This window comes from Siniperca chuatsi, linkage group LG12 (assembly GCF_020085105.1).
Source record: "Siniperca chuatsi isolate FFG_IHB_CAS linkage group LG12, ASM2008510v1, whole genome shotgun sequence".
NCBI lineage: Eukaryota > Metazoa > Chordata > Actinopteri > Centrarchiformes > Sinipercidae > Siniperca > Siniperca chuatsi.
In genome coordinates, this window is record NC_058053.1 from 28,860,612 (window position 1) to 28,884,831 (window position 24,220).

Consider the following 24,220-nt stretch of genomic DNA (forward strand, 5'->3'; position numbering starts at 1 on the left):
CACATTCAAGATGACTTTATTCAACAGTTATATTCGACTGAAGTCAGGACGTAGTGGCTTTACATAAGTCTGTTCTACATATTTGAAACCAGATTACATTGTTTTTCAGGTGAGGTGAGATTCTGAGAGCAGAGAGAAAAATCTTTATTAACACCAGCTATGATCAATGCCGGTTATTATTAGGATTCATCATCAGTGCTCTATTCAGATATGTAGACAGTATTAATCGAATAAATGATCGTTGTGATTGAGTCAGAGTGTTCAGCTGCTGATCCTCTATCGTCCACTAGATGCTGCTGTGATAAAACTTAACTGTATTGAAGTGAATGAGAAAACCTCCAACTTCTCTCTACAAATACAAAGTTTTCACACAAGTTCAGCTCTGAGGAGACAATTCTTCTAATGCGAGTCTGAGAGGAGATTTTCAGAATGAAAGCATCGTCCCATTGAGAGGAAACAGTATGGAAGCCCATTTCTGCCAAGAAGAAAAAGGCAAAATTTTAATAGAATTTAATTATTATTTAGTATAACTTACTTAGAAAGTCAAAACTATGAGATATTTAGTCTTAATTTTGAGATTGGTCCAAATTTAGACTTTTTAATGGCATTTTTTATGACGTATATCCACGGTGGAAACACAAGGCAAAACCCAGAACCAAAGGCTTACAGGTTCTTATAAGTTCAGGTAATGAAAGCTGCAGGTCGTTAAGTTCCCGTAGGGGGAAAGAGTTATTAGAGCACTATCAGGTAGAGCAGCCACAGCAGAACACACAGTGTACCAAACCAGGTCTGCCAGTCCACACTGATGATATCAAACACTTCGGCCACCAGCCACTTGTCACTGCTGCTGCTGCTGTTACCAGCTGCCCGCCGCGGGCCATGATGGTTGGCAGCCCGGGCCTCGTATAAGCCGCCATCTGAGTCCGACGCGTCTGGGATAAACAGGAAGTGTTTCTCGTCCTCGCAGGCCGGTGCTCGGCCCGGGCCGGTGGCTGACACCTCTCCATCTTTAAACCTGAAGCGACCATGATGACAGGAGGTCAGACAGCACACAGCCTCACTCTGGGCCAGGGGGGGCCTCTACACATGATGGACCCCCTGACAACAGCTCTGATATAATAAATATTTATGAGTCCTGTTACGTTACAGGACGCCTGACTGCGTCACCAGACAGCCAAACTAAAGATGTGAGGGTATTATAAATGATGTGATGTGTAACATAGTATGACCTGTTCATGCAGCTGTTGGATTGTATTTCAGCGTTCGCTTCACTGCCTTTGTTTTGTTACTGTGCGCACACACAAAATAAAACTATTACAGGAATCACAGAACACACTGTTAACTAGCAAACTTATGTTAATCAATTAATTATTAAAGTAAAAGTCAGAAACAACCAGTGACTTACCATGATGAAATGTTATTATCAAACTGCAATATAACATTAATACACATTAAAATCACTTCACCTCCAAACCACGGTGATTGATGAATCGGTGATACAATTAGTTAAAAGTTAATCAGTGGCGTGTGATGCATGGTGCGTCCACTGTTTGCTACGAGCCTCCACCGAGGGCTGGAACATGTTTCTCTGTCTGCACGTCAGTGAACTTGCACAGGTGTCATTCAGAGTCTTTGGGTATTGTTAACATTTTGAATCTACCTCCTGACAAACGCTGGATTAACCAATCGGCTTGTTTGACACGCAGGGCTGCACAGCACGTTGTTGAGATTTGGGGGTTACGTGCCGAAAACAATGAATCAAAACAACTTGGTACCACTGGAATACAAACTGCACTTGGTGAGCAAGCTAACATTAGTTAGTACTTGCTAGCTATTGTTAGTGCAATGTCTTCTAAAAAGCATGGCTATATAACATGTTAGCATGTTAACATTATCTGTTTCCATAGCTTTTGTTGTAGATATTTTACTTAAGCACATAGTTGCGCATGTGCAGTATAGATAATACCCCATTAACTGAGAGATAGCCGTAGAAAGGTATAATCTCTTAGGGACATAACCTTTCCAGCTAAGCTAATTCTAGCTAGAAATGTATTTTTAACTCATTAAACTTAAGTATTACTGTGTGGATGAAAACGGGACAAATGTTTCAATGCCTTACACCTGCATTAGCATGGGTCTTGATTGATCAGCTTTGTCACTCATAAGGCTATGCTCAAGGTGGGGTACAAACCACCGTGCAGAGGCAAAATGTAGTGTAGGTTTACATCACCAATGCACGCCGGGTAGCAGGAAAGTGCAACGAAATTTGAAAAACAACGAATGTATGATGTATTTTAGTTTAATGCAAAGATAGGCACTGGACGTTATGTTACTTTTGGAGAAGATGCGTAAGAACCAGAAGATCAAGATTAATTATGAGATCATGGGAATACAGAGAATAAGCTTTATGTCCATCGTCTCTTTCAGTTTACGCCATGGACAGCTTTACTCTCACTTGTTACCCATTACATGGTAACTGACAAGGTTGTCAAGGTTGAAACTGATTGTACTTTGAGCGCAGCTGCAAGATTAATAATCCAATCAGCACGAACTGTTGCCCCTGATGTTGTGTGGAGATCTTATATATTAATGTAATGTGCTCACTGTCACTAAATAGACAGTGCATGACAGTCATGTGAGGGAGACAAATTGGATAGTGGGACACACCTTAATGCCAGGTATAAATATGATCTAGATTTAGACATAATCCAGCTACAGGGCACGTGTAAATGTAGGTGTAAAGGGTGCCTCAAGGTAAATTGTATAGTTAATAATCTCATAAAGCGTGTGTGTTATCATGGAGCTGGTTATATGCTACCCACCAGGTGAGCGCGGGCTCTGGGTGTCCCGTCACCTCCACCTCTAGCGTCACTGGAGAGCCCTCCATGACGGTAGCTCTAGACAGGGGCCTGGTGAAGCAGGGAGGTTCAGGTTTAGAGGCTTTTCCCTGGGGAAGAGACTCTGCCTGGGCCTGGGCAAGAGGAGGAGGAGCAGGAAAGGCAGGGCCTTGGATCTGAGGAGTAAGCCTGATCTCCTCACGAATGGCCATGGGCTGACAAATGTTTGGGTCTTGGTCTGGAGTTAGTAGATGAGATGGAGAGGAAAGGGGGGTGACATGCAGATTAGCCTGCTGAGCCAAAGCTTGGGTCTGTGCTTCAGGCTGAAGAGGAGCAGTGGGCTTGGCAGGGCTGCAGGGGGTCATGCCAGGGTCATGCACACACTGCTGGGTACAAGTGGAAGTCAAGGACTTTTGGAGGGAGTAGACTGTCTGGTGGCTCTGCTTGCTGCTGAATCTATTATTGCTGGTGATGGTACTGCTGGATGTACTGCTGGATGTGCTGATGTTGCTGATGCTGTCTGGCTCTGGAAGAATGGGTGCATGGACCTCAGGTAGACCTCCACTACCCTGGGAGAAAGGGCTTTCTTGCTGTGACCTGAGATTGCTGCTAGCCTGTGGCACATTGCAATGACTGTTTGGAGGGAAGGACTGACAGTAAACGGTTTGTTGGGTGACAGTGGTGGTTGTGGTAAGGCTGCTGCTTTGGGGCATGGAGACTGTGGATGTTTCCTTGCTGGTTCGGGAGGAAAGTAAATCCTGATCAAGGCCTTTGCTGGAATCCAGGTAAGACTGTGGAAGATTGCTGTCTTGAGGGATGCTTGTGCTGGTTTGCGGGCAAGTTGCACAGGATTTGAGGAGCCCAGTGTCTCGGGTTCTGTCTTTGTGGAAAACAGAGTCTGTGAGGCTGGGGCTCTGAACAAACCCTCTGGCCTGGGGGACTGGATCTATCTGTGGCAAGGTCTCACTCTGGGATACGGAGCATTCTTGGGGTGAACTGAGGCTGGTGCAATGACTGTCTGAAGGTGAGGACTGAAAGTAGATGGTCTGCTGGCTAATTGTACTGGTGCTGGTGTTGGTGAGACTGTCCCTTTGAAGTTTGGTGACTGGGAATGTTTCCTTACTAGTTTGGGGGGAATTTATGCCACTCTCTGAGTAAGGGAAGGACTGTAGGAAACTGTTGTCTTGCCAAATGGCAGTTCTGGTTTGGGGAAGAGTAGTGCTGCATTTGAGAAACCTGGTGTCTTGTGGAGGGGTCTTGTCCTTGTGGGGATCAGGGCCTGGGCCTTTAAAGGACTGAGGACAATAGCTGGACTGGGGGAGGGTGGGGCTGTGATTGAGCTCTACAGCCTGGGGAATGGGATCAGTCTCTGGCAAGGTCTCACCTTTGGATGCAACATTTTGGATGATCTTACCCTGGGTATCTGTACTCATCTTATACTGACTGTTGTGCTCCTTTAATAAGGGCTTAGTTTGTGAGGGGCTACTCTGCTCAGGGACATCGTTGTCCTTGTTGGAACAACTGTCTTGAGTGTTGATCTTGTGGACTAGGTTAGATCCAGAGGGGAAGCTCGGTTCAAGGCCGCCCAGGAAATGGTCAGCACTCGTCGGGACGTTGGCTGTGCCGCTCTCTCCAGTCCTCAGGATGCTGCACAGAGTGCTGCTGAGCAAGCTTGGAGCAGGAACCGTCAACGGACTCTGGACAAACGAACTGGACCCTGATCTGAACCTGTAACACACACGACAGGAACAAACTCTCATATCTAGACGACCTCTTGGTGGATTAGTGGGCTAGTTTATTACAAGAAACTGCCACTTTCAGAATTCAAATGTAGCCTGTGACTTTTGTTACATGTCCTCACTGTCCTTCTCCTGCCTCACGTAAACATTAGATTATCTATTACTTTGGCTAGGTATCTAGTATTTAGTGGCAACTAGCAGTGAAATGGCAGATTGCAACCATTTGAATACTGCTCGCCTCACCCTCCCCTTCCAAGCGTGTAGGAGAAACGAGCCAGTGTTTAGTTTGTCTGTTCTGGGGATTCTTTGTTTGTCTGTTTTCTATTTGGGGATTTAGTGGACGGGTTAGCTACACTCTTTGGCCAAATGTATGTGGACACCCCTGTCCACATACATTTGTATACTTTTGGTCTGGGCCTGTTTTCCCTGGTTTGGTCAAGACCTCTTGGTTCTGATGAAGAGAAATGTGCAACATGACAATGCTCCTGTGCACAGAGCCAGGTCCATAAAGAAATGGTTTTCCCAGTTTGGTGTTAAAGACCTTGAACAGCCTACACAGAGCCTTTTCCTCAACCCTATCCAACACTTTTTGGGCTAAACTAAAACACCAACTGTGAGCCAGACCTTATCACCCAACATCTGTGTTGGACCTCACTAATGCTCTTGTGGCTTAATGCAGATTCAAAATCTGGTGAAAAGTCTGAAACCAGAAGAGTGGAGGCTGTTAGAGCAGCACTTTAATGCCCACGTTGTCACAATCACATGCTACTCTGTCACATATGGAGGAAATGTTCGGCTGTCCACATACTCTTGCCCACTTAGTGTAGCTTGCTAGTGATGTGGATAGCTCGCTGTTGGTGCCTAGAACCATAACAACATACAAAGGAATCTTGTTCTGATGTGAGTCTGTGATTTGTCCTAATACAGACCTGGTGCTGTTGTGAAAGCTGGTGGGAGGAGTTGGACAACTCTGGCTGGACTCTCTCTGTTGTCGGACTGCACCAGTAGCAGTACCAGTCCCACTGTGCTCTGACTGGGCACGGTACTGGTGGCTGTACTGGTTGACGTGGACACTGTGGGAACTGAAACAGAAGCCCTCCTCAACATCTGATTGAACCATGTAGGACTCTGGTGTCTCTGCTAGTGGCGGCAGGGAAATGTCGTCAGGTGACGCACACTCGTATTCATCATTGGAGAGAGAATCCTCAGTCATCACTTCCGGTTGCTGGAGCTCCGCCTCCAAAAGCCCTCCTTGTGATGCATCCTGGGTAAAAAGGATAGAGTATTAGACTGATGTATCACTGCTGCTTATATGTACTGCTCACTGTCACAGGAACAAGGATGCTTGTACTTTGACCATATATATCTGACTTGTTTAATTTATAGTTTGTACACTAACTCAGATATACTCATTGAAGTGGCTAACATTGCAGCTAAGCTAACGAGGGGAGATTTCTGTTTCAAACTCAAAGCCAGTCAGAGCTCATCAAGGTCTTGTTATCCCACAAATTTTACTGAGGATTTCTGCAGACCTTCTCAGTTTTACACAGATAATAATACTAGTACTACTAATAATAATGATAATATAATAAAAATAAATAAAAATATTTTTATTTTAGCTATCGTCCTCAGCTAAAGGAAGCATCATTTTACCACACTGGAATCTTAAATATAACCCAAGCAGACTCCTTTATATTAACCAAGTTGGGATTACAGAGGATCTGTCGAAGGGGGCAAAATAACAGAAGTTCAGGCTTTGATTCATTTACTTGCAGAAACTCTGAGCCTTTCAGCTCTTAGCTGAGGAAGCAGGCTACACTTTACAGTGTCACCAGGTTAAATGGCAACATACAATTGTGTATCATCAGCGTAGACATGAAAATTAAAGTTGTGTTTTTGAAATATGTGACAGCATGTTAATGGAAAATAAAAGAGGATCTCAAATCGCCCCTTGGGGGACACCACATTTGAAATTAACTCTTTGATAATTAACCTGAAGTGGTGCCATGTTTGATCCACAGGAAGCGGAGACCGCCTGCTGTCCCGTTTCTTGCGTCTCCTTCCTCTGAAACTCTCTCTGGATGTCAGAGAACGATGGGCCAATCACAGAGGGAGGGGGCGTGGCCTGAGACTCTATGGCGAAAGGCTGTAATTGGCTGTGGATGGTGTGGACCCGTCGGTTGGCCTCCACCGGGGAGCAGGAGAGGCTGAAGGTGTGGGTGGAGCAGTAGGAGGAGGTGAACCTCTCGCTGAGTAACTGCTGCCTGTGACTGAAGGAGAGACGACATGATGAACCTTTATTTATACAATCCAGTTTGATAAAGACAAGACTCGAGCCAAATGTTATTCTCCTTCTATAAACAAATAAAAGATTACCATATTTCTGTTTGCTTTAGCCAAAAGCAACTTCCAGTAAGTGCTTCTATCTTTTATGGTCTTTCTTCTATGTTCCCATTTATTTTAGTCTACATGATGTAAATAATTACATCAAATAACAGTTTTTATTAGCCATGCAAGCAGCATGGAATTTTGTACAGAAATCCATGGTTCCCAGAGGAATAATAATGATTACCTGACATTTAGTCTAGCGCCACCAGCAGGTCAAGTGTTTTTACTTATGACCTTTACTTATTTTTACTGTGAAATATCAACATCTACTTGATGGCACACAATTTGGTGTTGTTGTTCATGGTCCCCAGAGGATGAATCATACTGACTTTGGTGATCCTCTGACTTTCCATCTAGCGCCACCATCAGGTTGACATGTTAATGTGTCCAATACTTTGGTTTATGACCAAACACCTGCAGAGCTGATGTCAGCTCAGACGATGGAAACATGATAGAAACATGACGTTTCTGTCGGCTTCATGTGTTCATGTGAGGAAGGCTCCAGCCTCCTCATCGCTCCACACACATCTGATGCTTTCAGCTCTTCATGGACGTCAGCAGTTATTCATTCAGTCTGCTTCCTGTTTCATCCACAACCAGCTTCCACGCCTCAGACAGGAAACTCTTCTTACAGATATTTAGAGTTTTTTTTATTTCCTGTGTTTTCAGTCAGATTGTTTTATGTGCAAATTGAAAATGCGAATAAAAGCAGGCGGATGGAAACAAACTTATTGCCACCAGAGGTCATGTGATAGAAACCAGAGGGTTCTTCCTCTGGGGAGCCGGAATATACCTGCTCTCTGAGGTGACGGTCTGTCTGTCCGTCTGTCTGTCTGCTTCCTGACTGCGGCTCTTCCGTAATGGAGGCTTCCTATTGGCTGCAGTCTGCTTCACCGGAACCTCCTTCCCATCATGCTCGGCGTTCAGTTCGGGGGTGTGGCCTGTCTCCTTCAGCTCGTACTGGAAGCACAGGACAGATTCACATGAGCCTCAATATTTTAATAATTATGATATAATATTTTTATTGCAGCCTTACAATATCACTAAAAGTCAGACAAAATATTCTCTCTCATGTTTGTTTAGTTTTTCAGTTTGTGTGATGTTACCATGTCAGCCTCCTGTGTGCTGCGGTTATCTGTCTGCTCCTTCGTTTTCACCTTTCTGTTTTCCTTCAGCTTCGTCTCTGTCTCTTCGTCTGTCTCTTCTGTCTTTATCACTTTCTCTCCATCGCTCTGCTGCTGTTTGAGACTCTCCAGCTGAAAACACCAGAGTGATATTAGTGTGCATTTAAACATTCGTTAAGGTAAATAATCTGTAGCTCTTGGACCAGGACACATTTACCAAGTGTCTCAGAGAAGGAAATCACTCCTAACTGGCCGATAATTGAGGTCTAACACTCTTGTTGAATGCATTTCCCTACGCAGAAAACATCTGCAAAGCCCATTGTTTACAGTATTTTAAATCCAGCAGTTTACATCCATGTCTTCTTCCTCCCTGTGTTTGTTGGTGCACTGCTGGATATACTGGCGTGTTACCTCCACCTGGAATAATGTGAAACCATTGGCAGGACAAAACGGGGACTCGCTCATAGAAAAACAGCTCCACAGCGCGGCTACAGGTCAAAACCTCCACAGGGAAGCTTTAACTGTTCGATTCATTTGATTTAATTTGATTTGAGTGATGATTCTGTCAGAAGCAACACGTTTGGAAGTCATAAATCACACTTTGATCGTGTCAGCGAGAGCAGACTAATCATTTCATTTTGAACACAATCACGTCACCGGGTTATTGTCATGAAGGATACAACAGGTAAAATCAAATATAGGCTCTTGTGTCTTATTCATTTATATATTTCAAATAATAGCAGATCTTTAATGTTTGAGAGATGTGTGCATATTGTTATGGTGTATTTCCCAAAACTAATCGTCATCACGGAAAAAAAATATGAATAAAGATTTCGTGTTCTTCAGCCCACAGAGAGCATGTGACGCATGACGCAGCATGTTTTCACTGTAAAACAATGTGATTGGACGTTACCTAATATTTAAATGTTCATATACATTTATTGTTTTAAACCACGCGAGTAATTGCCAGTGTCTACTTACAGTCTACTAATGGCGTATTGGTAAACATTATGAGATGAAGTTATTTATTGTTTTTGCATGTATAATTGTTAATAGTTAAGTTATTTGTCTCTATGGTATGTTCTGTGTTTTACCTTCAGTTTGGCCTCCAGCTCCATCAGTCCGTCACTCAGCTGTCTGATGGACTCCACCATCTCTGAGTGTTTACTCACCGTCTTCTCTATGTACCTCCGCCCCTCCTCCACCCCTGAAACACACACACACACACACACACACACACACACACACACACACACACACAGTTTGTGTGTGATTATCAGATTTTATTTTGATTCAACTCAAAGTTTTACTCACAGAAGCCTTAAAGTCATCGTCATTAAGTAAAGCACTTTGTACTTTGTTTTGATAAGCGCTCTATAAATAAAGTTTTATTATTGTTATTATTATAATTTTAGATTTTAGTTATAGAACAGTTAGAAACAGTTACATCAAACAAGTTTCAATCAATCTGTGACATTTAAAAAACTGCTATGTGCTGATTGTCTAATGTGCACGTGTTAGTGACCCCAGCACAACAGCATTATAGAAACAAAATAATGGACCAAAATAAATCATTTTCGATGGAATCACTGCGATCAGATGATTCTGACTCGAGCGGTGATTCCCAGCCAGGCGAAGGAGAGGAGCTCAACCAGTTTGGAACCACAGTAAAAAGGATTTGATTACATATTATTACAGAAACATATTCGCATGTTGAGTCAGCTGTAACACCTGAATACTACGTGTTGCGATTAGTGTATGAAAACTAGTTAGCAAGCTAGCAGAGAAGTCTAAATAGTTCAAATAATAAGGTGAATGTAATGGTTAACAGTCAGGTAAGGGTAACGGATAAATGGTTGAAATAATTACTTAGCTGGTTAATTAACATCCGACTGAAGCGAATACTTGATTGAGAATAAAAGCAGCTGTTCCTCCAGCTGTGTTGCTACTCACCGTGCAGCCGGACAGCCAGCTCCGTGATCTGACTGATCCTCTCCTCCTGCTGAGGAACCGTCGGCCAGACGAACTTCTCAAACTGCCGGTAGAGAACAGAGGCGGCTTCTGTGCTGCGACACTCTGAGGAAAACTTCCCGACGCGAGCGATGGTCGAACTCGCCTCCTCGCACCAGAACTGATACTGTTGATACAAAACCACTCAATAAATCCCATATACGCACACAGTGATAACTTTATATATTTGTACAGGTGTTTAAACTCTACTGTGGATTTAACCCCCCGCTAACTACAAATACTATCATAAACAGTCTCATGTTTGGTCAAAATAATAATAATAATACAATTTAAAAAGAAAAACTGTAACCGGTCTTCATCACCTCCTCCATGGCTTGCTGCAGTCTGCAGGTCATCTCCAGTGTTTTTTGGTGTTCGCCGAAACTTCGCCCAAACTCTCCCATCTGTCTCTGCAGCTCGTTGACGGCGTCCTCCGCCTCCCGGGCCACGCGCCCGTCTTTGACCTCCGACCCCAGCCGGGCCGTCACAGCCTGCAGACGTTTCCTGAGCGCCTGCAGGGCCAGACAGAGCAGAGCATGACAGACCCGCCTCTCTCTTCTCAACTGCTACATTTAAGTTATTTATTCCATAAATAACATCAACAAAATCAGGTCAGGAAGATGTATGTAACGTTATAATTTGGGCATAAACAAATCTGAGTGGAAACGCCAGATATTTCAAGAGAACCCACAAACAATGCAAAAAAGTTGGCTGAGGTGGAAGAGTTGCTGTGAGACGTGAGACGCCCTGATGGACACAGATTTTTCTGATACACCTTGACATTGTGATACCTGTTTCTTCTTCTACTGTGCACAAAACATTGACGTCCTGCTGCCACGCACCTTTAAAGCCCTCCACTCCAACAGAAAGACCAAAAAATAAAGACGAAAAGATCGGCGCTGTCAGGACTTTACATAACCACAACGTCCCTAGTTTTAGTCCCTTGCACTTTCAGGAATTTGCTTGGAAGACTAATTACATATAACTTGCTCCTGAACCACAGAGATCTTTGAGTCTCTGGATGCAGTCGAGGTGCGGGGAGCGTCCGGTATGGTGGCCTCAGGATTGCACGTCTGCTTTTTCGAATGACGCGAATGAAGTCTTGACACTCTGGGTTTCAGAAAGACAGAGTGCCAAGACATGAAGGAAATGATAATACATGAGAGGCCCAAACTGGGGCTGTTCTTTCATTTTTGCCTTTACTGGCTTGATAACAGAAACAAGTTACACAGGAAACATGGAGAGAGAGCGGGGCATGATATGCAGCAAAGGTCTCGAACCAGCCACGCCGCTGATATGTGGCATGCACCCTGACCACTAGGCTACCGTGTCTCCCCCAAACTGGGGTTATTTTGACCATCCTTTTGCTTTCTAATGGAAAACCAGTTGCATTGTGTCCACATCACAGGCTCAGATCAGGAGCCGGACTCACCTGCAGCTTCTCCTCGTACAGCTCCACCTGCTGCAGCTGGTTCCTGACGGCCTTCATGTTCCTGGTCCTGTCGTTTCTCTTCACGTAGTTAAACTTCAGGTTGCTGAAGCGCTTCTTCAGCTCCTTAAACGAGTCACGAAGCTGAAAAATTAAACATCAGAAAATCAGTCACCTGAGTCCAACAGCTGGTTTTACAAAAAGACGGTCCTTGTTTGAACATCACGCATCCATCTGCCCAAATAGTTTTATGTTGACAGAAGGACTTCCAGTGGTTGGTTATGTAATTAGATCTGTGGTGCAGTCAGTAAAATAATTGATTGTTTTATTAATAAAATGTCAAAATATTGGCAAAGGCCAATTACAGTTTCCTTAAGCCAGAGGTTCCATGTTAAGATGTCTTACTTGGTCTACTAAGAGCAAACCCCAATGTATTCATTTCATAGCTATATAAAACAAAGGCACACAAGACGATCTTTGCATTTTTGAAGCGGTTACAAACAAAGGTTTGCTATTTTTAGCCATGCAAGCGTCATGGCTGTATGTATGGTAATGTCAGCGGTCGGTCCTCCAGATCAGAGCAGACCATCAGATAGTTGTTCACATATTTCAGACACTGCCATCCCTACAGACATGCTGGTAGCATGACTAAAAATAGTTTTTCGCATAATATCTTATTGTACACATCCTTTATCTTATCTTTAGTCAGAGCTGTTCTAGCTGCGTTTTGCTCATCTTGGTGTTGATGTAACTGCAAGTAGACAGAGCTTTCATAAGATTATTTTTAGAGCAGGAGGGTTTAAATCCAGAGGAACATTTCTGCCTCTGATGGGAGGAACAGCAGTGTCAGATGGCTGATCTGTCAGCTGAGGACAGCTGAGAGAGAGTGAAGCAGACCGAGACGGTGTAGTCTATTCGTTGAACAGATGAAGAAATTGAAATCAGAGGCTGAGGAGGGTAGACTGTTTTTCTAACAGTGAGGTGGAGGAGGAGTAAGGTTGTTGTTTCAAAAGTCATCTGGGGAAACCCTGGATTGAGCAAGAGTAAGGAGCACTAAAATAACAAAGGTTACAATCAATCAAGTTTATTTGTCACATGTAATCATATAACATGGAAGATTACCCATAACTACCAGGAAGTACCAGGAGGTAATACAATGAGTTTACCATGAAGTGCCTTAAAATAATGCTGAGAACCATGAGGTACCTCGGAGAGTTTACCTCCAAGAAGTACCACAAAGTAACATGAACTATCCCAGACTATCATGTAGTACACCAGAAGATCATTAATTACTCCAAAATGATTAACTCAAAGTACTACAAAATGTCCCAAAGTACCATGACGTAACCATAAAGGACCCCAGAAGATCGTGAAGTACCCCCAAAAGATTACTACAAAGTACTGTAAAAAAAAAAAAACAGAGTACCATGAAATATCTCCGAAGACCATGAAGTACATTGAACTACCACCCAAGGACCAAGGGACTCCAAAAGAGATTACCATACAGTACCAAGAACTACCACAAAACCATGAAGTACCCCAAAGAGATTACAAGATTACAGAAAGTACAAGAAAGTGCAGCAAAGTATCATCAATATCCTACAGTACCATAAAGTACCAGGAAATACCAAAAGAGATGACCAAGTATCATGGACTACACCTGATAAAGCACCCTATGCAAAGCACCCAATGGCACACTGTAATATCCAAAAGAGATAATCAGTATTTACCCCAATGTACCATGAATTACCAGGACGTTTACCATGAAGCATCATAAAGCTGTACCCTGTAGTACCTCAGATAACTATAACATGAAGTAACATGGAATACCCTCTTTACTGTACCCGCAGTGAACACTTTGTATACAAACATAATTCAAATATATTTCAGAGTTCAGCTGACGGACTCTGTGATGAAGTACTGTACCTCTGGGGACCCTTAATGAGAACCAAAAATACTCTGAAAGTCTGTGGTGAGAATAACCAACCCACCAATGAACAAAAATAGAACCAGTCCTCAACAACAAGACATGTTTTAAAAAAAAAAAAACACCTCATCACTTCCCTTCAGGTGACTCTGCAGTGTGGACACAAACAAGTCCAAAGGGTCATAGTCATTCTGCGTCTCACTTCTTCTATTTACCCTCGAGCTCACCCCTCATCCCTCTGATTGAGTGTTCATGGTAGGCCTAGTGGTGGTGTCTCATTACAGAACTTCCCAACTTCGCTCTGCGAAATGACAGTTAAGCCCTCCAACTGGAAATTTTTCACCACTGATCTTGTCATCGAGGGCTTCCCATAACACCTTGAGAAAAGTTCAAGAAAAAAGATGCAGCAGGTCGTAAGTGCACATCACCATCCCTCCAAGTCTTCAAGCGCGCTCGGCCTGAGATGAAACTGGAGACTTCACTCGTTGTCATGGATACTATCAATCTCAATCTCTCGACCCTGTAAGGAGTGTTTTACTGAATGCTTCTCAGCGTGATTCACATTGGCAATCTGTGCGCAATTTCAAACCTAACTACATAAATAAACTAAACACATCAAAACTGGGTCATTTGTGCATTTTAATTATGGGTAATCTGAACAAAGCCTGGTGAAGTCTACACCCGGACTGGACTTTCTGGAAGTCCATAGAAAGCCTGCATAAAGTGCAGAGACACTTTGCGGTCTTGATGAAAAAGTTTGTCAGACTCTTGACAGACCTTCACGGGTACAGGCCTGTAAAGTCTTCAAGTCTGCAAGTGCAGGGAAGTCCAGGATTCACCCTTTAGCTGTGTCTCAATTCAGACTTCACCTCCGCCAAAGGGCATGGTCTAGGAAGGTGTGTCCTTCAGAGGACTGAGTGCTGAAGTTGCCTCTCCTCATCCCCAAATGAAAAAGAAGAAAATGACTGATCCGCATGCATTGGATTTTGGGATACTGTAGACAACAAATGACACAGAAGTTGTGTCTTCCAAATGCAGGCAAAGGTCTTGACTTCGTCTTGACATATTGACTTGAAAAGGTGTGGTCCCTGAAGCTATGACACTGAATGATGCTGAATGATGTTTCACAAGCATTTCCCATTTTGTACTGAAGTTATCTGACCACAAACCCTCGTAGCTCTGTGACTGAAGGACCAATCCAAACCAAAAGTGACAAGGCCAAAGGTGACAAAGCCTTATTCTGAGCCTGCATTGAGGACATTTACTTTGGCAGTTTAATTGCAGTCGGGGACCTTTGTTGCATTTGTTGCAGCTGCTATCATGCTTACAGCTGAATCCACTGTACGTCCCTGCAGAGGGAGTGAATCTCTGCTAAGGTTCAGCCAAGGTCCAGTCTGGCTTCTGCCCACCATTCCCAAACTGAAACTTTGGACGCCACCACAGAGATGGTGCAAATCATGTGACCACATAATCATCATTGCTGATTTTTTTGAAAGTTTTATAACCTGCATCGCTTGAATTCACGTTTACATCAGCTAGCAGTCTCCTTTGCTGCGTTTTGCTGGCGCATTGCTTGCTACTCTCGATGCATCAAGGGTTTCACATAACACCTTGAGAAAAGTTATTTTTTTAAATGCAGAGGGTCATAATACAACAATAAACAAGATACGATATTAAACAAAGTTAAAAGTTCTTCTTACTTGTCTCTTAATGACGGCGCATCATTAAGTTTCTTGGTGTGTTATCGCCACCAACTGTTGATCAGATGAATAGCGTGAAATGTTGGCATGGTACTCCTGGGATAGTTTAAGTGCGGCCTTGTGAGTGTTCTGGTGGAACACAAGATACAAGAAAACATGGACCTGCTCATCAAAACAGCTCCATAGCACCACTAGAGTATCGTTAATTAGGTCCCCGGTCAGTACTGTGGTGCTTTAAAGGGGCAATATGTAAGAATTGAGGCTACTTTCCACCTATCGAATTCATACTCCAAATCAATAGGGGGCAGCATATCACGAGCAGGCAACGGACCGGGATCAACAGCCTCCCAGTGAACACGTCCAGACCAGGACAGAGATGATTTATGACCAGGACTCTGACTGCGGGGACGACGGAGACACACCGGGTTGAGGCGGGGACAGGAGAGGCGTCAAGCAGCAGAAGAGTGAGAGGAAGGCCGGGCAGAGAGGCAGTGACAACCTGTAGACCCAGAATATTTTTCACATCAAACGCGGTGGATTAAGGATTTATTTCGACCAAACCAGAGTTGGTGAATGTTGGAGTGGAAAGACTAACAAAGACGGTTTTGGTGAGTTTTATTGTGTTTCTGTCGAGTTTGAATGATGTGTGTTTTACGATGAGTTAACAAGGCAGCTGGTCTTAGTTCGGTGAAAGAGAGAAACGTGAATTCAGAAGGTGTACGCTTGTATTTTTCTGTTTGATAAGGAAAATAGGTGTAAGAATATTTCCTTTGACATTTTGTGAGTTTATTTTGTTTATTTATTAGACTAAAAAAGCTAAGAGCGTTTGTGTAACGTAGCGAACTCGCCGCTCGCACACATCTCCCAGCTGGAACTACCTGAGCTATACTTTCAAGTGGTATTACAACACGGGACGGGCCGGGGCTAGCTGGTTAGCATGCTAATTTCAGTTTATATCTCTGCAACACAATATGACGTCAGCACTGTTACTTCTTCACACTCTGTTGATCAGGTTAGTTCATTTTTTTTAACATTTTAAACTAAAATTCTGGCCAAATCTTACATATTGCCCCTTTAAAGACTGTGGAAGATCTGCAAACTTCAAGATACTTTGAATTTAATTTGAAAGCTGTAAAAACAACAAGCCATTCAGTTCCAGCACCCTGTTCTGTGAGTGGCTAGTGGCATTAACACAACACATGTTTCTCTGTTCCAGCTGCAAGCAGCAACACAACTTAAAGCTCCACAACAGAAAACCCTGCCAACAAGGCGGCTTATTTTTAACATTTACATAAATGTCACCGACAGTGTTTGGCAGAATACGTGAAAACATAATGAACGTGGAATACTTCATCCTAAATGTTATCAGTACTGTGCAGGTGTGGCCCAATGATAAGAGATTATCCACTCTGACTCTTCCACTGGACGGTGACATACTGACACACTGTCATAAAGCATGAAGAAGCCCAAACTACACGATGATTTCATAAATCCTATAATCTCCAAGAAACAAGTCTGTTGCTGCGTAGCAGTGAGCCTCTCATGTCCACCCCAGCTGCTCCTGCGGGTTTCAGTGTGCTGGTGACATGCGGCACCAGGTGCATGATGGGAAATACCCGTTGGCTGACTCGGCCTGTATTTCTGATCTGTCCAGCTGACGCTCCCTCTCTCTGTCATTCCCCCAACAGCTGCTGCTCCGCTGTTCAGTGACACAGCAGAGTGAACCGGTAACACCAGTGAAACCAGCAAAATGTCAAACTACTGAAAGTTTTACATTTTACAATTTCACAATTTACCTAATAAGGACGGCAACACATTTGGGTATATCACTCGCCACCATCTTTTCCTGGAGCCAGAAAATTGGTGCAAAGAGGGGTGGAGGCTGGGTGGTACTGAGGTGGGACGAGCGAGCAGCAACCCCTACCTGTGATGTCAGCCAACACAAACGCACCCCGGGGATAATTATTAAAGGCCTTGAGGCCTGGTCACACCAGAAAGTGGCACAGCAAAGTTCATCTGATGCCAGAAACTTGGTGATGTAGTGACCACTTAGCAAGGCTTGTAGGCAAAGCAGGCCGACTGTAGCTAACACGCTAGCCACCCGGGAACACGCTACTAGTACGAGTCAGTCACATTAGCTATCCAAGCTAGCTAACTGGCTTGCTAAATCGTTCACAAGCAAAGAGTATGTTTATCCAACACGTATTTGACTCCTTGTACTCTAACAATACATAACACAGACAAACAGTAACCGTTAGCCTGTACGCTGTTTACATGTACTGGACTTGCTGACTTTGCTGCTGCTAATCACATCACACCACTGTCACTTTTGCCTTGTAATTTTGTCTTTAATTACTCTTTTAATTACTCACAATTGAGAATGACTTCCAGATGGGAGCCGAAACGTCTTGATTCTGAAAACAGTGTCCAGACGACTACGACTGAAACCTTTTCTACGATTACTCTTGTATAGTTTCTATTTTTATTTCTCTTCTTATTTTAGTTTTATATACCTATTATCTATTTTGTACTTTCTCTAGTTATCTGTACTTATTTGTGTCCTCGTGCTGCTGCAACAACCGAATTTCCCCTCTGGGGATCAATAACGGCTCCTCTTATCTCACTGTATCGTATCTTAAACAGAGCAGGGTTAAATACAAAGCTCACAGGCCATGATAGTTTCCATTTTGGACTCTTCGGCTTTCTGTCCGGTCAAAGTTCACCAAAGTTGAAAAATGTGTTTGGACTCATTTCACCCCCGTGAATCGAATCCACTGATTATTCCAGTGGAATTAATTTAATTTGCTGCGAAATGTCACCATTTTAAATGCTGGTGTGACAAGACTTTAACCCTGCTCACTAACTGCCTGTCTTTCAACAATGTTCTCAACTGTTACACTCCGCAAATACACACAACAATGTCTACAGGTCACAGTAAAAAGCTATAAAGTACTGTAACCGTAACTGCTGGGGTGGACTACGTCAACCAAAGATTTGACCGTGCTTTAATGACTCTAAATGACCATTAATGCTAACCAGTAACTCCTCTATTGCGCTAATGCTACCAGCATATACACATATTTAAGCCTCGTGTGTAAACTCAAATTCACAGTATTATCTGGGAGCCGAGAGGTCTTTAGTGTTTACAAGACTTTACACTATATTCTGTTACTGTCACAGTTACAGTCTGATCTGTGCACAACATATTTATGACATCAGTCAACAACCCTGTTCATATCAGCGTTTGGTGTTAAGTCAATGTGCATCTTCTGAGGGATGAACTTGAGAAAAAAATGTATTAACTTTTAACTTTTTCATAGAAAAGTTTTCCATTCACTTCAGTACAGATGTCTTGGAGCAGCATCTAGTGGACATTAGAGGAACTGCAGCTGAACGCTACAACACAAACACTACTAACTTACTAACCCACCACAACTTTTAATTTTGCTCTGATAACGGCAAAGCCACTGCAGGAAAGTGAACCATCGGGTCCAGTTTATGATGCAGCGGAGACACTTTCTGGACTCCAGTCCAATCTAAATGCGTCCTGCTGACTTCAGTTATATTTAGACTCTGATAAACCCGAGCGAGTGGCTGCCTCAGATCAGTGTCCAAGTCAGGGCTGGTAGAAAGGTTCACTTAAAAAACTATCAGTCCATTTGGAGAAACATGTCTACTTGGAATTCAAACAATTTTATTGAAATCAGCTGTGCGGGGTTAAATTAGCTCCAAGGTGTTGAATACATCAGTTTAATTTATCGTCTAAGAGTCAGAGTATCTACAGAGTCAGCGAAACTCATTTGTACACGAGTCTAAAACATTTCAGTAGCGGTTTCTAACTTGGTACTAACTTTAATGAAAACAGAGACAGTGTTTCATTTATAAAATTGCAAGTTTCCGATAATAAATAATAAATAAATAATGAAAGAATATTTACTGGGGTTTAAATTGAGTTTTTATTAAGTTATTTCCTTCAAATCTTTCCAGGAAACACCCTATGAGGAAATTATTAAGAAACTATTTGGAAATTATAGACCTGTAAATAAAACAACATTTCATCAATCAATAATAAAATGAGAATGAATCTAAGTGATCAGAGTGTATACTGATTGTGCTACAAAGGGCTTGGCATCAGACTCCCACTCAGACTGTCAGCAGCCCCCTCTGCTGGTCATACTGATGAATAACGACAGAGTCAGTGGTTACCTGCCCAGGTACCACATGAAGGTAAGCTGACTCCAGGAAGGAGGGGTCAGTTATCATCACAGCTGAAATGTCCATCTCATTACCCATAATGCAGAAAATGTTGCATTTTACTTACTTTTTCTGCAATTCAATGTATTTAAATGTAGTAATTATCTCGCTATAAAGAAATGTTCACTGTTAGTGGCGGACTCAGATTACCTTCACAGGAAAACCATGCAGCCTGTAATCCACTGCTACTGTCAGCCTCTCAGTTTACTGTCCCTCTCCTACAGTCACATCGGAGCAGGGTTACAGTAAATTACTGCTAATGCTAACACATTTGCTACTGCTGCTGCTTCAAATTACAAGACTTTAACTGGACAAAACGAGTGGATGCCATCTCCCCGAAATGACGCGGTCCGAGGATGTCCCATTTGATAAATACCCCTCCATCCTTGCGCCCCCGCTGGAAAACAGCCACACTGTACGGTAACGCAAACCTGCGACAGGTGACCTCACCTGGTTGATGTCATCGATGAGCAGACGGGCCAGCAGCTCTCTGCGGAGTTTCTCCTCACGTCGAGCCGCTTCGTTCAGCCACGAGACACAGAGAGAGTCCAGAGAAAGAAGACGAGCCTCCAGCTGCTCCACTCTGAAACATGTCCAACCCTAACAAAGACTTCAGACCATTACTGAAGTTCAAATACTGCAGTGGAAAAATACTCTATTTCCAGTAAGAAAGTCAAAGTACAGAAGTATTTTCAGCTTCATGCAGTAAAAGTTCTGGTTCTGCAGTAAAATCTCCTGTGACTGATTCTGATTCTGTCTGACATTATTAGATTGTTAATATAAAGTTCACAAATCTGTTTTCAGTTTTTGGGCTTTTCTCTAATCTTTGATTTTTAGTGAAATTGTTATTGAAATGAAACCATGGGAGAAGTTTAGAGGAGAAATGTCGCTTTGGAGGAACTGATGACGACTCAGAGACTCTGAAACACGACTACGCACTGACTTTATAGAAGAGAGCCAGAAACCAGAACCACTGGTTTAAACCATGTGTTGTGTTTTATAAGCTTATCATGCTTTTTGTGTAAAATCTTAATTTGTAAAGTAAACAGCATCTAAAGCTGTCAGATAAATGTAGTTAAGTAAAAAGTACAATATCTCTCTCTGAGCAGTGGAAAGTAGCATAAAGAGGAAATACTCAAGTACAGTACTTGAGTAAATGTACTTATTTAGGATAGTAATGTTGTCTAAAGTGTGTGTGTGTGTGTGTGTGTGTGTGTGTGTGTGTGTGTGTGTGTGTGTGTGTGTGCGTGCATGCTCATACACTGTGGTTGATGGCGGTACAGATGTCTGTCTTCAGTGTTGAAGCCGTTTCAAACAGACTCTGGATCTGCTGCTGTTCCTCTCTGTGTCGACTCAGATCAGCCTCACTGGATCCACATAAACCGGCTGAATCAGTCAAAGGGCTCGCAAGGTCCGACTGCAGCAGCGCCTCCAGCTGGACACGTAGAAAACAGCATTTATTTATGTAACACATTTGAAAAAAGTCAGTTAGTTTTCCACAACACTGATTTTCACTATAAATGAATCTGTCGGGCGCCCCGGTAGCTCACCTGGCAGAGCGTGGTCCATGTACGTATAGAGGTTTGGCGACACAGTGACGACTCACATGGCTACGAGTTGGTAAACTACTGGAGCTGGTGAGCTAACCAGTAACACGCTAGCCAGGCAGGAACATGCTAGCACTAGTCAGTCACAGTTTCTCTCTGAGCCGTTTAGTCCCCCTGATATTTTGTTCATCATTTCAGTCAGTAAAGAGTTAATGAAGAGGGGAAAAAGCTCTGTCAGGACGGCTTGCGTGTCAAAAGTCACCGAAGTTGAACATGACGCGAGAAATTCATGCAGATTTACTTCACTCCTGCAAATGAATGTGCTGATTGCAGCAATTACATTGAAATTAATTTCTTTCCCCCGAAATGTAGTAGTTTTAAATGCTGTTGTGACTCAAGATCGACATCCTCAGGTCCACTTTTAGCAGTGATCATTCAGGATGTAGATCATTCAGCGATACTCAAGACTCGAAGGGTGTTTTGTCATAGGGCGGAGGTTGAAAGATTTAGTTTCTGAGTGTGTGATGCTAAAAAAATCAATTATCTGTAACAAATACTTGTAAAATGAAACATCTTCCTTACTGATGCATCTTGGCAGAACAACTTCCTCCACTGACCTGTTTGGATGTGAGGTGGAAGCTGCTGGTCAGGTCCAGGATTGACTCGCTCTGATGGATCTTGTTCTTCACTTTCTCCCGGAGCTTCAGCAGCTCTGACAAATCCTCCTCCTTCGCCGCTCTTCCCTTCAACTCCTTCACCTCCAGCCTGTCCTGGACTCGTCTCAGAGTCTCCCAGCTCTTCTCCATGTACTCCACCTCAGCGTCTAGTTGCTGGGGAAAGCAAGAGAGTGCGTCTGATGCTTGTAACACTGCAGCAATGAAATATTCACAACAGTGATGTTCATGTTTGTCGTGGTTCATTAGTAGTTGGTTTGCATTTCCAGCTTTACGTACTCTGTATCCAGAAAGATCAAAGTGACAGATGACAGTATGAACACATTGCAACACCTTGTTCACAGTTCAGTCATCAGCCCCGGAACAAGTCCCAACAGTCCCAGTGGTTCCAACAATCGCAGTAGTCCTAGGAGTCCCAATGGTCCAGAACCACTACCACTGGGACTCCTACACAACCAGTAGTTCCTGCAGTCGAAAGGACCCAATGTTCCCAAAAGTCCCAAAAGTCCCAGGAGTGCAAAAGTCACAGTGGTTACAGCAGTCTCCAAAGTCCAAAAGACCCAATCGATCCGACAGTCTTCACAGTCCCCATAGTCCAAAAGACCCAGTAGTACTAACTGTCACAGTCCCAATGGTTCTAGCAGTCCCCACAGTCCAACTTTCCCCAATGGCCCCAACAATCCCAGTGGATCCAACGATCACACCAGTCCCAGCAGTCACAACACCACCCCTCCCCACCCCACCAACAGTACAAAAGTTATAATGCAGTCCTCGTGATCAAAAAGTCTTGATAGTCCTCTATGTCCTGGCAGTTCAAGTTACAAGACTCACGATAAAATGTGGTCTGGCCTGGCTGAAGCGCTCCAGCAGCCTGGAAGTCTGCAGGTCTGAACCCAGATCCATCAGAGTGCAGGAGTCCAGCAGCTCAGAGACACAGTTCAAGTCCTGCAGGGTCTGAAAACAAACAGCATTCCAGTGGTGGAAAGTAAGTAAGTACTGTACTTAAGTAAAATGTTGAGGGACTCGAGCTTTACTTGTGTATTCCTATTTTATGCTATGTGATACTTTCCATCAATTAACTCCATTTTAAAGGAAAATATACTTTTTACCTCACTTCATTTATTTCCCAGCTATGGTTACCAGTTACTTTGCAGATACATCTTCACTTTTCTAGACTTTCTGGAACAGTGTAGTTAGTACCTTGAGCAGTCTCTCCCGGTATTTCCTACAGTACTCCTGCTGCTGCTGGATCTGGATTTTCTGGTGACTCAGCAGCTCGTTCACTTCCTCTTTGGTTCTGCTGAGTCGCTCCACCGTCTGCCGCACCACCGACACCACAGATTGCAGGTTTAAGCCTGCTCCCGACACCTGACAGACACAAAACATAAATATCACGCTTTTTTTCATCCACATAAGAACAGCAAAATTATTCTACATGATTCACATAAATGTACATTTATATTGTCCTCTTGCCATGTACTAATTCATGTCATCTCATCAAAAACAATTTAGTCCGAACCCCTGATTCCTGACAGTCTAGTTACCATGGTAACAGCATGGACGAAGTTGTTTCCCAGTTCCTGAACAGCGAGGAACCTCTGTAGTGGGGGTGACCTGGAACTGGTGGTTGTCCTGATGTTACTACTACCAGCTTCCCTCTCCTCCTCCTCCTCCTCCTTTTCCTCTGGTCTCTTTCTGTAGATCTCCTTCAGTTCTTCCAGCTCCTCCTCCACCTGGAGAACAGCAGCACCATTAGCAAAGTTACCTTCGCCTTCATCATAGACTTCTCTGACAGACTCCGTCAGAGCTCTATGCAATAGTGATGTGAGATGTGGCATATTTATGGATCAAATGCCAACACTTTGGTCCACAACAGGATGTTGACCTGCCAGATTTCCCTGCAAGCGCCCCCTAGAGGCTGCAATGTTCATTACAGCCCAGTGGTGCACAGAACAAACAACATACTGATGATTTAGATATTCTTAGAGCCCTTTTACACTCATTCTGCATACTGAGTACTTTTACTGTTAATACTTCTGTACTTTTAGTAACATTTTGAATGCAGTACTTATATTTTATATTTTTACACTGTAAATTTTAGATAGGCCGACTTTACTGAAGGTCTTATGTCCACTGGATCCGGCTGCGCACCGCCTCAGTCTAGGCTCTGTCGCAGTGTTCATCATTAAATATTAATCTTAAGTAAAATTGGCAATAAATACAGGCATTTATATACATTCACAAGTGAATTTCACACTTCAGAAACCCAAACTGCTCATGCAAAAATAAATATGGTACATAAAGATACACACTGAAAATCAGTGGGTCAAAACTGACTCAATTGGGGCGTCCCGGTAGCTTGCCTGGTAGAGCGCACCCCATGTACAAGGCTACCGCAGTGGCCTGGGTTCGAATCCAACCCGTGGCCCATTGCTGCATGTCAGTTTTACCCAGTACTCATGGGTAGAAAACCACCAAAGAAAGTGGTTTGTTTTAATCCAGTGCTGTTTTTTTTATTACTGTTGGGTTAGTTACCCAAACTAAAATATGGTTTGGATGCGAACTGTTATATTTTACTTGTTGCCACTATT

General features: G+C 43.3%; 1 protein-coding gene across 5 annotated transcripts in view; it reads right to left on the reverse strand.

Moving 5' to 3' along the window:
• The window catches only part of ccdc141 (coiled-coil domain containing 141), a 42,106-nt gene continuing 17,886 nt past the window's right edge, over nucleotides 1-24,220 (reverse strand). For all 5 annotated transcript variants that reach the window (XM_044216168.1, XM_044216167.1, XM_044216166.1 and 2 more), the window contains 16 exons: nucleotides 23,174-23,362; nucleotides 22,830-22,997; nucleotides 22,461-22,583; nucleotides 21,573-21,785; nucleotides 20,670-20,843; nucleotides 19,859-20,008; nucleotides 11,531-11,671; nucleotides 10,422-10,610; nucleotides 10,042-10,225; nucleotides 9,183-9,295; nucleotides 8,071-8,220; nucleotides 7,758-7,924; nucleotides 6,570-6,846; nucleotides 5,506-5,840; nucleotides 2,823-4,565; nucleotides 1-1,015 (listed from right to left, as the gene is read on the reverse strand). In XM_044216168.1, the coding sequence (XP_044072103.1) occupies nucleotides 733-1,015; nucleotides 2,823-4,565; nucleotides 5,506-5,840; nucleotides 6,570-6,846; nucleotides 7,758-7,924; nucleotides 8,071-8,220; nucleotides 9,183-9,295; nucleotides 10,042-10,225; nucleotides 10,422-10,610; nucleotides 11,531-11,671; nucleotides 19,859-20,008; nucleotides 20,670-20,843; nucleotides 21,573-21,785; nucleotides 22,461-22,583; nucleotides 22,830-22,997; nucleotides 23,174-23,362 (4,599 nt within the window). In that variant the 3' untranslated portion in view covers nucleotides 1-732. The remainder of the gene's footprint in view (nucleotides 1,016-2,822; nucleotides 4,566-5,505; nucleotides 5,841-6,569; nucleotides 6,847-7,757; nucleotides 7,925-8,070; nucleotides 8,221-9,182; nucleotides 9,296-10,041; nucleotides 10,226-10,421; nucleotides 10,611-11,530; nucleotides 11,672-19,858; nucleotides 20,009-20,669; nucleotides 20,844-21,572; nucleotides 21,786-22,460; nucleotides 22,584-22,829; nucleotides 22,998-23,173; nucleotides 23,363-24,220) is intronic.